Genomic DNA, 13,564 nt, shown 5'->3' with positions numbered 1-13,564 from the left:
ATTGGTCACCATTTGGGGAGGGCAAGAAGGGAAAGAACCTTAAACACGTTGATTTTATTTTCATATCAGTGAATAGATAGATAAATCCCTCTACTCCAGAGCCAATGATAATAACTAATCACGTGTCGACAGACTTCATATGGTACCTTGGCATTTAAATATATCACCCCATTTGCTGCAAAAGTATGTTCATTACACAAAAAACTGTCATAGATCTTACTTTCCCCAATGAAGTACGCGTCGAGGTGTCAGGATAAAGCCTCTGCCAGACAGTTGAACTCGTAACTGACTGATTTATTGGTTAGTAAGCTAGTCACACTAAAAATGTACAAGTGTTTAAGAATTATCTATTATATAGTATTCCTCCATATCAGTCAATGGATGAGTCTTTCCATTCCTTTGTTGAAATACTGCGAAACGAAACTTCATCTGTGTAACCATGCATTTGCTATATAATACAAAATTGAGAATTTTGCACTCCTTACTTTAAAAACTTACATTGTGTACATATATGCTCATGTAAACCAGACATAAAACTGACGTGAATTTTTAAGACAGTTATAATTGAACGTGAGTGTACAACTGGTTTTCAAGTGCCATCAGTTTGTTTTTTTCATTTTTTGTTGTCGGAAATCATCAAAATCGATCGAAAAAAATGCTCTAGTACATTTGTGATGTCTTCTCTATAGTTGCTCTGGTAAAACACAATCAAAATATATAACGCAATATTATGCTTGACTCCAATACTTCAAAATTAACAATACTGGAACAGCCAATGCTTTAAACATTGTAATGCAACGATAGACAAAAACAGCTGCAAAGGAATTGTAGGCCATAAAATATTCATTACAAATCTCTTCGCAATACAGTGGGAGCAACATTTAAGGGCAAGAACTTACACATCACATTGGACCCATTCGTTAACAAAACAAAACATGTGCTGTGTTCATCCTCATTCAGTTCAGTAAACTGTTCAACATGATTTATTCAAAGGGCGCCGACAGTGAGGTGAAATTTCTCTGATTAATGGCTCCAGCGATGATTTTACTTTTATAAACAACCGGACTGTAAGCATAACTCAGGGAAATACTAGCCTTCAGGGAAATGTCAACGATGGACCATCTTACAATTGGCGACTTTAATTGATTTTCGGTCAAATACATTTTTAGTTGACATGCTTTGCAAAGTGTAAAGGTGAATGACAATTAAATCGAACTGTATTGAAGCTAGCGATTGTTTTTCAGTTTGTGCCGGCAAATCATACTATGAAACTGAAACACACATTCATTTTAATAAAGGGACAGATCAACTTATGTAAGGCACACTATCTTCCTGAATGTTGGTGTACAAAAACTAAAGGTATGTACTGCTTGTATTTGGAACAAAAATCGAAAAAGTATTTATTATATTGATCACGTGTTACTATAATTTCGTCATGTCTGGGAAATCAGGCAGCCTCGTACGCCAAAATTACTATTGAAAACATGTCTTCCCATCAGGCTTCAGTTTGTAAAACGGCTGGCATCTACAGCGATAGCTTCCGTTGGTGTTGACACAAATGTGGTCGCAGCCTCCATTGTCGTCGTCACACTCATTTATATCTAGCAACGGTAAAAAAGAGTTCTCGATTGTCAGGTACAGAGGAAGATATTGTGATCGTGAAATACGCGGTGTGATCAATAAGATAACATCATTTTCATCTTTTGAAGGAGCTCTCTACGACGCGTACGTTGCTGTTAGTGTAACCACTAATTCTTTACGGCCATTAGTTACAGGAAGTTAATCACATAGAAAAGTCGAACCCTCAAAGAGACAAAGTCGCTCTTTTTTTACCTTTTATGAATTTTGTTTGATATGAGAAGTAGTGTGTGTTGCTTGAAGTCTTGAAACTTGCTGAAATACTACTCAATTTGAACTCTTGAAGGTATTTTTAGGGCAGATGTTTTATTATATTGGTTTTGGAGGGGTTTGAGCTTGTCATGTCATAGTTTCTCTTCGTTATACGGGTATCGACGTTCGGCCTTCGGCCTCACGCTTGGATCCCGGGCCTTCGATCGACTATCCAAGCAACACTGCACGCACCTGTGGTCAGACGTCTGTGCTCAAAAATCAAGTTCCGTTCACAACTGTCACCATGCATGGCTGAACATACAAGTTTGGACCTCAAGCAAGCTTTTGTAATGAAATCTTACTTGGCGACGACTTTCATATAGATAACGATGGCAGTTTTTCCTTGCATTGTGACAATGTTTATTTGTCATAAGTAAGCGGGTCGGAAAAGGAAAAATCCATTTTTCTAGAGTTCACTAACAAATTATCTGTTTGCGCTCAGCAAGGCGGTAATTTTGCGGCCGACTCGCAGCGATTTCGAAGCTGTTATCCAATTGGTTGGCAGAATCGTACCGTTATAATGAAATAATACAAATAAACTCCCTAAGTTGCTGTGAATAGTGACAATCGACCAATCAGATATAACCTTGCAAACACGCTGCGAGTCAGCCGTAATTTTGCAGTCATGAATGTCATTATTGTGTACTCTGGTGACTTTATGCAAGTATCCCAAATGTTCTTGATATCACAAAAATGGTCAAAAAGAGCGACTTTGTCCCTTTAATACGTTTTCAACAAAGTCCGTTTGAACGTATGCAGCCATGCCAATACTTGTTAAAATAAGGCAGTGGCAGAACTAACAATATAATAACACTTAAACATTACAGTTAAACAGTTAAATATCAACTTATTATCATTTTGTCAAATTATTTCCACCTTTATATAATTCCTCCACGGCCTATCATATTGTCTATGTTCCCAATGGCTCATTTGCACCCAATTATTTTTCCTAATGCACATTAATAACGCGGCATGAAATGAACATACCTTCACAGGCGTGTCCATCGTCACCCAGTGTGTACCCGGCATTGCAACTACAGGTGTAGCTGCCATCGGTGTTTTCACAAGAGTGCTGACATCCTCCATTGGAATCGCTGCATTCATTGATATCTGAAGAGGACGTTAAAATATTAAGAAATCCTACATAGTCCTACAAATCCTACGTAGTATAACGTCGGCTGATTCTGCGTGTCAGTGCGCTAGTGCTTGTACGTGTTGAACTTTCTGAAATAAGTCCCTTGATTCCAAAGGTAAAACACGGTTATACCGCTTTTCTGTTTTTGTCTGTTGATGGTATATCGTTGCAAGCCCTTTTTGTAAACGTCATAGCTAATCGTTCACTCTAACATACGGCCTAAAATTCCCTGAATGCTGCATAGGGTCATGAGGAGATCAGGGTTCAAAGGTCAAGATACTCACCCGCGCAGGAGGTTCCATTGGCTGTGAGGTAGTAACCCGGATCGCAGTAGCAGATACCTCTGCCGAGAATGTTCGAACAGCCGTGTTCACAAGTCATACCACTGCAGTAATCGTTCACTATAAAAGTAAAAAGTGTTAACGGCAACGTGGGGGAAACCATGATCATTTCAAAAACTGAACAGGGCTGAATGTTCACGATCAAATCCTCATAATTAGAACGTTTTGTGTTTGTTATATTGATAAAGTAGTGACCAGTAGCCGTGTCTATTGTCGGACTGAATAGATGAAAGCCGAATGCTATTGTCATTGCAAATGATGAGGGGCGGTATATTCGGTATACATGTAGCAAAGTATAGGTATTTACCCAGCAACTTAGCTGAGCAGTTCGCTATATGCCCTGGCGTATACCTAAACAAGAGTTTATTTTATTGTCTGAAGACTGATCAGAAATCCGCCAAACTCAGCACTGCAGGCAGCTCCTCCACTGAGTAAACTGATTCTCTATACTGGAACAAACCATTTTCGACTAGCATCCCGTTTATACTCTAAACTGTAATGATAATTTTTCCGCGGCTGTAACGTAAATAACGACTGTGTTCGTTTAAAAGTAACCAACGAATGTCAATACAAACATTGGCCTTGAACATAGTTTGTGACCAGAGTTGGTTCCTACCATATGATAAACGGTTATGTCAAACCATTTTGTGGAATTTACGCGTCCGACTAGATATGCAATGTGTGCAATCTTCATGGCTGAGCTTATTTTATGTTGCGGATTTAGAAGACTGGTGACAGATCAACAGACGCGCTTTAATGAAACGTCTCTCTCCGCCATGTCAATGTGTATGACAGCTAAATATATGTGTTGTCACAAAAATGTTCCTCCCCGTGTGTGTCAAATATATGCGCCTGGAAAGCGAAAGACTTAAACTTTTGCTCAAACGTTCCACAAGGAATTGTTCAACTATTCTCTTTCAAAACCAATAACTATTATAGGGGGTCACCTTGCACAGGTTGGTACTAGAGAAACAAACTATCTTACATTTACCGATATGCGCAATTCAAAATGGCCGCCATTTTGTGTTAAATCTATGAAGAAAAATAAATTTTTGATTTTCAAAACCTTAGACGGTGAAAGTCTTCTTTACTCCAAGAGCTTCAATAAAAATGAGGCCCACGAGTTGTAGGTCAAAGAAATACTATAAAAAAATTTGAGAGTCCGAATATCTGTCCCTGAAGTGCATTCTACTATAAGTAATATTTTGTCAGTAGAAACGGCCCGCCTGAACATGTTTTAGACATAAATAGAAACTGCTCATTAAACTGCTCATTAAAAGACACTTAAAAGCTTTAGAATTGCTAAGACAGTTGCCGATAAAATGGCGATTGTACTTACGGTTGCAACTCCTGCCGTTGTCGCCAAGCGTGTAACCACTATAGCAACTGCATGAATGGCTACCATCGGTGTTGAGGCAAACATGATCGCAGCCTCCGTTAGAATCGGAACATTCGTCGATGTCTAAAAGCAAAACAACACAGGCAAAATCTTTATCTTCCAAACAAGTATGTAGTTTTCGGCAAAATAAGTTTCTAATTCGACTAAACTATGAGAAAAACAAATGATTTTTTTTAGTCAATAGAGTGGAACCTACAATAACGCATTTTCCGGAGATGTTTTAAACAAACGTACTTTTCTTAGACAACGCCCTCACCGTCTGTGTCCCACGCGAAATAAACTGCTTTTCCGGGCGTTATTTTTCTCAAACACTTGTGATTTAAGAAAGTAAAGAAATTAAAAATGTGCAGTTGTGTACGTTTCGTATTTTTTCCAGTATCCAACATTTCATCACCTGTATGTTATTTTAGCCTCATCGTTGCTCACAGGGTATCAAGAATCGTCTTAATGATTACTAGTTATAATGCACGCACTCTTACCGTTGCAACTTCGGCCATCGGAGTCTAATGTATAGCCAGACCGGCAAAGACAATAATAACTCCCGAAGGTGTTGACGCACGTTTGCTCACATCCACCATTGTTGGTGGCACACTCATTAACATCTATGGTTGTTCAGATGAAAAAAATATCAAATATCATTAGCGTGCACGAATTGTTTTCTGACCAATTTTCTGAATCCCAAGTTTTTCTTTGTTTAACTCGACTCAAAAACCTGCTTATGTCAATTTTATTGTCATCATTCTTAGCGGCAGTACACCGAACAAAGAGACATGACCTACCATTCGAACACCTTTGACCAGAAAAGTTTGGCCGACAAGTGCATCTGTTCGGTGCAATGCATGAACCACCATTTTCACAGCCAGGATCGCATATCGCTGCATAAAAAAATTGAAAGAAAAGTACATCGGTTATCGCTTTTGTGGGTATGTAGAGACATACATCAAACAGAAATGCATTGTATGTATGTATGTATGTATGTATGTATGTATGTATGTATGTATGTATGTATGTATGTATGTATGTATGTATGTATGTATGTAGGTAGGTAAGAACTTACACAAGCACTCAGACATAGGGGTTGGCTAGCAAGTTGGTAGCAGGTAATGTATTTGAGCTTACAGTATGTCTCAATAACACTGATTAAAGTATTTTATATCTGTATAATTCATCAAATTGGATATACTAACTTGAAGAAAGGAAGCTTTATTAATGTTGGTGGCGGTGTGTTGGGTTGAGCGACTGATAACGCAAAGCGACTTACGTGTGTTACATCGACCATTTTCCTTGTTATGCCAGCCTGAACAGCAGCATTTGTTGGTGTAGCTGGTCGTCACTCTGTGATATTTCGTCGATGTAATATATCTAGATATAAAAGATAAAATGTGACCGGCCAAATTACAATCACTTTTCGTTAAATTGCCGCTAAATGTTTGCAGATTTTGTTCGAACGTCTTGTAAAGTACCTTAAAATCAGCCATCAACACTGTCAGGTTACGATTTTCATAAGCGTACAAATTACGACTAGGCTTCTGGTATGTCCTCGTGATTACATCTGTTGTAACCATCACTCAGCGATAACTTTTATTGACGTGACGCTCATTAGAGTATCAAAGTGTTACCTTGAAAGTTTAACGTTTGTAAAAAATATTTAAAATTGCTCCCTAAATTTCCTGCTGTCACAATCACATATAAATATTTTTTGTTCTGGCCTCAAGATGAGAATGCTTTTATTTGATACTACAGACTCACTACTTGGCACTGACATGATAGTCTGTGAATTGAAAGTCATGGTATCAGTAAAAATTCTCGCCTGGTTCTGGTGCAGCGCCACCAACCAAATAATCCACACTTTACCCTATACTTCTCGGTCGTCTTGACAGGGCATCGACATGAATGAGAGACTGTACCACTGTCTGCGTCGCATACGTTGTTCTGAGATCTGAGAGAGAGAGAGAGAGAGAGAGAGAGAGAGAGAGAGAGAGAGAGAGAGAGAGAGAGAGAGAGAGAGAGAATTTAACTTGATTTAGCAGCCTTTTCCTGTGCACTCAACTCACGGCTGTGCCATATCTAGTAGTTTTCGAAGATCGTTTAAACTAGGAGTTCAGCCAAATTATTTATGTATTATACACTTATCTCACTGAGTTCCACTTTGGATTTATCAGCTAGAGTTAATGCTGACTACAAAAACTGTTACATGTAAAATACATGATCCCATTTTTGACAGCAGTCAGTTGCCCGTGTGGCGCTTCAGTGACTTGTCACCCTGCAATAGGGTTTATTGGTAATGACATGTCACCTGTTTTCACATGTAAAATAAATAATTGTCTAAAAGTGCTGATAAAATATTTGGAAAATACTCTTCGAGGAATGTGGAAATTGATAATTTATTATCACCGATGTTTAGTTACTATAAAACTAATAGTTGAAAAGATCTGACCCCAAATTTATCCTTTTTTCTCTCGGTAGCACGAAATGTGTAGCTTATATCGTTATATTTAATAATGAGGTACTACGTGCCTCGAAAGTAAAAGACTTTTACTCAAACTTTCCTCACTGAAACTTTCAACTATTCTCTTATAAAATCAAGAATGAAAATTAGGGGCCATCCTAAAAGGTTTGGCACTAAGGAAACATACTGCCTAACATTTACCGATATTTGACATGGTTGCCATCCCTGACCCTGAGTTTATTCTATTGGGAATGAAATTTTCGATTTTCAAAAAAATGAGAGAAATTTTTTTTTCTTTCTCCAAGAGCTTTAAAATGAGCCCCCATAAGTAGTAGATCAAGAAAGTGCTGTGCAAATTTTAGAGTCCGAATACTGTGCCCAAGGCGCCCTCTACCTCAAGCAAGACTGAAAACGCTATCAGGGCTATTAGTCCAGTCAATCTACGAGATTTTGGCACCTAACCCACCACAAATTGCAACAGAATTTTTTTCTTCAGAATGCATTTCAGAGAGGTACCCAGAACAACATATTAAAAGTTTACTCGAATCAACCTTGGGGAAATATGTCTAATTTGCATAAATCAAATATGGCTACCAGCCATCCGACAAAATAGCATAATTGGCCGTATATCACATGTTAAACAAGCTTTTTTCAGTGATTTAAAAGTCTGACACTAGTTAATTGGCCCAGGGAATCATTTTGGAGGTATAAATGTTTCATATAGGCACTTCATTAATTTGCATAATTTCAAAATGGCGGCCAACATTCTTACAAAAGACATTTTCGGTCATATACCACATATTAAACAAGCTCTTTCAGTAATTTTAAAGTTAAAAGTATATTTCTTAGGCATGGACAAACGTTTTTCGAGATGCAATGATTTGCATAGGTAATTTTTTAATTTGCATAAATCCAATATGGTGGCCAACATACCTACAAAAGACATTTTCTGTCATATACCACGTATTAACCCTTTGGGCGCCAAGGTCTATTTTTGTCTACTTTATAAAATGTACCACAGTCATTTTTTCTGCCTTTTGCCAAAATGTTGATAAAAAAATGTAGCTGATGAAAAATGATATCCATTGATCAAAAATTATGAAAAAAAACGTACAGAAAAGTTCTCAGAAATTGGTAAAATATTGCATAAAATTTTTGTGTAAAACATTTCAGCAGTCAAAGGGTTAAACAAGCCATTTCTGTGATTTCAAAGTTAAAAGTATATTTCTTTGGCATGGACAAACAATTTTCGAGATGCAATGATTTGCATACTTAGGTATTTCGTTAATTTGCATTAATCCAATAGGGTTGCCAACATACATACAAAAGACATTTTCTGTCATATACCACGTATTAACCCTTTAGGCGCCAAAGTCTATTATTGTCAACTGTATAAAATGTATCACAGTCAATTTTTTTGCCTTTTGCCAAAATTTTGATAACAAAATGTAACTGCTGGAAAATGATATCCATTCGGTCAAAAATTATGAAAAAACGTACAGAAAAGTTCACAGAAATTGGTAAAATATTGCATTAAATTTTTTTGTGTAAATAATTACAGCAGTCCAAGGGTTAAACAAGCTATTTCTGTGATTTCAAAGTTAAAAGTATATTTCTTTGGCATGGACAAATGATTTTTGAGGTGCAATGATTTGATTTGCCGCCTTGGCACTTCGTTAATTTGCATAAATCCAATAGGGCGGCCAATATACCTACAAAAGACATTTTCTGTCATATATCATGTATTGAACAATCTATTTCAGCCATTTTGAAGTTTAAATATATTTCTTGAGCATGAATAAACACCCTTTGCGGTTCAGTGTTTTTAAAAGACACTTTGATAAGTTTCAGAAATTAAATGTGGCTGCCAAATTAATGACCCAATAGTTTCTTATATAAATAAGGTTCTGTAGAGATTTTAGCAACCGGAATATCAAAAAAAAAAACTGTTAAGAGGGCAGTGCACCCAATGCAGCGTATTTTGCTCAAAATAATTTTTTTTGCAAATATTCATCCAATTTGATTAATTTGTTAACCCAAGATTAAATATTGGTTAAGCTCACCTTTCAGCTTGGCCAGCAGTCGTAAGTTGCATAATATAGAAGGGGTAATTTATGCAAATAGACCGATTTTCTGCTTCCCTTTTATCCGAATTTCGAGATTTGCAAAGAATATAACTCTAGTCTGGCTGGGTCAAATTTTCTGAAATTTTCACAATGTTTTTTAAATGCTATATAACAAAACAACTAATTTGTTTTGAAATAAAATTCTGATGCAAAAAATGTCAGACTCTTAAAAACTTGATCAACACATAAACTCACAAAAAATTGAAAATTGCATGCTTTGGAAAGGCTTAAAATTAATTCAAACAACTCATCAGCCCAACAGAATCCAACTGTTACACGATACAAGCATGTACATCTGGAAAAATGACACTTGGAAAAATGACTCAAGATGTACTTGTTTGTATTGTGTAATAGTTGAATTCTGTTTTTGGATTAATTGTAAGCCTTTGCTAAAGCATGCAGTTTTCAGATTTTTTTGAGTCTATGTGTCCATAAAGTTTTTATGAATCTGACATTGTTTGCAATAGTGCTAAGTTTCAATTTGTGTGTATTATGGCATTTTTTATTTTTGTCAAATCATTTTTTCTCTTTTTTAGCTTTGTTGTGTTTATTGTATTTTTGCTGTTATGTGTGATGACTTCTTGCCTGTCATCTAGGGGATCTTATAAAGATGCACCCATCCATAAGAAGGGGGTTCAGTCTAAATTGAAAACTAAAGATTTTGAACACGTCTTTTTTTAACAGTAAACATTACAGACTACATGTTTTGACACTGTACAGTGTTAAACACCCATACAAATTACGAAAATGCCGTACACAGATGAATCCAATGTTATATTCAGAAAGGAATAGGGCCTATATTATTCAGAAGACTAACAATCATTAACAGTCGTCATATATAAGAAAAATTAAAATTTTAAAAATACCGCAATTATACGGTGTCGCTCATTTGATCAGAATTGGTACATATCAAAGATCAACAATAAGTGTTGTTTCTATCTGTTCAGTGCAGGAAAATTCTACATTGATGTTATGACAATGATTTCTGCACAACCAGAAAAACAACAAAAAATATTTAAACCAAAAAAAAAACAAGAATGACAAAAGTAAATAACGTCTGAAACTTTATGTACTGGAGGTCAACTTAAGCAACATGCATAGCAGAGAATGTTTCAACCATGGATGTACAAAAATAGACATCCATGGTTTGAGCAGGTCTGTTAATATGTCACAGTTCATAAAAAATCACAGGAAATGAATAATAGGCTGTTTCAGTTACTGCCAACACTCCCGCACATAATAGGTACCCTGCATACAAATAGGTTAAAGGTCAAAAACCTCTTACTCAGATGTGTGCGCTGTTTCAGTTATTGCCACCAATCCTGCACATTTGCAGGATTTCCCCTTTTTCTGACCTCATTTGCATATTTTTGACACTGAAACAACGTCACATCTCAACCCCTGCATCTACCTGTACACCAAATACTGAGATATGGTAGCTTTGGCGGTATGAGAGCCTTTGCGTGTGACGGACATACATCAGCACATACATACCTACATACCTACATACAGACATACAGACGCCATAAACTCACCATATAAGCTCTTTTTGGTATTTATATCAATACCAAATATGAGCTAAAAATGAATATCGAAGGACTTAACAGTTTCTTCTTTATAGTTTCCTAGTGCTAAACACTATACCAAACCCTTATTTATATTAGAAGCTATTAAGCCATGGGGCATTAATATGGCAGCCATATTTAATTTATGAAAATTATCAAAGGTTCTTTGTAAAAATTGAACGAAATAGCTTGTTTAATGCATGATATATGACCGACAATGTCCTTTGTAGGAATGTTGGCCACCATATTGGATTTATGCAAATTAGCAAATTACCTATTCAAATAATTGCATCTCGAAAATCATTTGTCCATGTCTAAGAAATATACTTTTAACTTTAAAATCACTGAAATAGCTTGTTTAATACGTGGTATATGACCGAAAATGTCTTTTGTAGGAATGTTGGCCGCCATATTGGAATTATGCAAATTAATGAAGTGCCTATATGAATTATTATACCTCCAAAATGATTCCCTGAGCCTAATAAGTAGTCTCAGACTTTGAAATCACTGAAATAGCTTGTTTAACATGTGATATATGGCCAATTATGTTATTTTGTCGGATGGTTGGCCGCCATATTTGATTTATGCAAATTAGTCATATTTCCCCAAGGTGGATTCGAGTAAACTTTTAATATGTTGTTCTGGGTACCTCTCTGAAATGCATTCTGAAGAAAAAAATTCTGTTGCAATTTGTGGTGGGTCTAACCCTATTTTGACTGGACTATATTGCACTTGACACTATTTCGCAGGCTTTTAGACACTACAAGGATTGATTTTTGAAAGGCACGCATTTGACCCCTGTGACAGAAACCATGGCGAACGCTGTAAAGAATTAACCTGCAGAGCACCAGTACTCGCAGAAAGTGTAAACTTGAATTTCAGTCGACATTGTTTACAGTAAGTCTTGTGCTGTTGACCCGTTTGGTGGCACCTTAAAGAGGCACTCCCATTTGGTAACATTTTTAAAACACATTTTTTAATGCCAACAGTCTATATTTGAGTGGCGACTCCGTGCGGATCGCGAGATATTGATAAAAACATGTCATTTCCCGAGCGTATTTTTCACATCCCTAAGTTTTACGATCGTTTCTGGTTATGACCCGAAATCCCCCGAAATTGAGTTGTTGTGCTGATTGACAATATTCTAAGGAGTCCAAAAAAGTTCGAATGACGCAATTAATTTACCTCCTACTGCGATGACTTTATATACATCATTATCAATGCCTTTACCTCTGGTAATTCTTTTTAAAACTTCTCCTTAGTTTTTGTCGTTTTCATTATTCTCAATCAGTTGTATTAAATTTTTTAAACAATACCACATAGATATCAGTTTTTACGTGTAAAATATTAGTTGCCTCTGATGACTACATTTTGTCGTCTGCCACACAGTTACGCGTGGTTCGATACATAGCGGCGGCCGCGTGTGGTATGCGCGCATACCACGCGGCGGCCACTATGCATACTATGTATCAACCGCACCTATCTGTGCTAGTCACCTATGCGAATTCTTGTGGAATCAGCAAACTTTGTTTTTCGTTTTTTTTGCCGAGTCAGTAGGACTCGGCTTTCTCCAATGGGCATGACCGCTCACCGACGCGAGTGGTACTGCTGTGGCGTACAGCAGCGTCAACGTAGACTCGTACTCCATAGCTTAGCCCCAGTGCCGAGCGTTCTATGTTCGGACGCTGAATTCAGGTGGGCCACCGGAATTCAAACTTTAATTTTTTTGAGGACATGTTTTTATCGATATCTCGCGATCCGCGCAGAGTCGCCACGCCAAATATCGACCATTGGCATTAAAAAATGTGTTTTAAAAATGTTACCAAGTGGGAGTGCCTCTTTAATACTAAGCGCATGTTAAATACTTTAAAACGCAGGCAGTTTTATTCAAAAAAATCTGTCACTTACGAGAACGCAACTCCTGGGAATTCGATGACAAGTATCACCAATACCAGTGAAAAGCACTGCATCAGCATTTTTGAATTCATTTCGATCTTTTGAAAGATAAAAAAGTTCAAAGGAGTAAGTATATCTTAAGATGCTGGAACTGACGAATCCTATTAAGGCAATATGAATGCATCGATCGTCCAAGAACGAGGACGATTCCAAGTACCCAACACTGGTGCCGGAATTACCTGGTACTTGGCAAGACGCCAGTTTATGACTTCATACAGTGTACTCGTCACGCTCATCGGAAATACCCATACGTCTCCTGTATTCGACACCGGGACTGCGCTACACACTGCTGTTTGTTAAAACCGAAGTGTAGAGTATGATTATAGTTCGAATTCCAATCGTTTCTGAGGTTTATCAAATTCCTAGTAATCTGTTTGTAATATGCAAAACTTCAAACGGTTTTTGATTTTAAATTTTAGAGTTGACCTTAAATGTTAACAGTAAGTTTGCATTATTGTCTGCCAGTCCTTAAATATGTCATTTTATATCGAGTTAAACACGTTTTAGAAACAGTAGCTTCAGTTAAACAGTCACAACAAGTGATAATAAGACTGCTTGGTCACATACTCACCAAATATTTTTATATATAAAATGTTGGCGATCATAATCAGGGATAACATATAACAGACGTTCATTTTGCATTTGAGTGAGTCGGAAGGTTCCGACGTCTTCTTCAATAAAATCTGATGACGTTGTGCATTCC

General features: G+C 36.9%; 1 protein-coding gene across 1 annotated transcript; it reads right to left on the bottom strand.

Moving 5' to 3' along the window:
* Positions 1-151: 151 nt before the first annotated feature.
* Positions 152-6,365, bottom strand: LOC139143998 (multiple epidermal growth factor-like domains protein 6). Its single transcript, XM_070714636.1, has 7 exons — positions 6,027-6,365; positions 5,545-5,640; positions 5,245-5,367; positions 4,706-4,828; positions 3,310-3,426; positions 2,878-3,000; positions 152-1,601 (listed from the first exon to the last, which is right to left on the bottom strand). Exons 1-7 carry the CDS (start codon positions 6,328-6,330, stop codon positions 1,474-1,476), a joined length of 1,014 nt encoding a protein of 337 aa, XP_070570737.1. The 5' UTR covers positions 6,331-6,365; the 3' UTR covers positions 152-1,473.
* Between the last annotated feature and the right edge of the window lie 7,199 nt (positions 6,366-13,564).

The sequence above is a fragment of the Ptychodera flava genome, chromosome 11 (genome assembly GCF_041260155.1).
Source record: "Ptychodera flava strain L36383 chromosome 11, AS_Pfla_20210202, whole genome shotgun sequence".
NCBI lineage: Eukaryota > Metazoa > Hemichordata > Enteropneusta > Ptychoderidae > Ptychodera > Ptychodera flava.
This window is presented reverse-complemented; position numbering and strand designations above follow the sequence as displayed.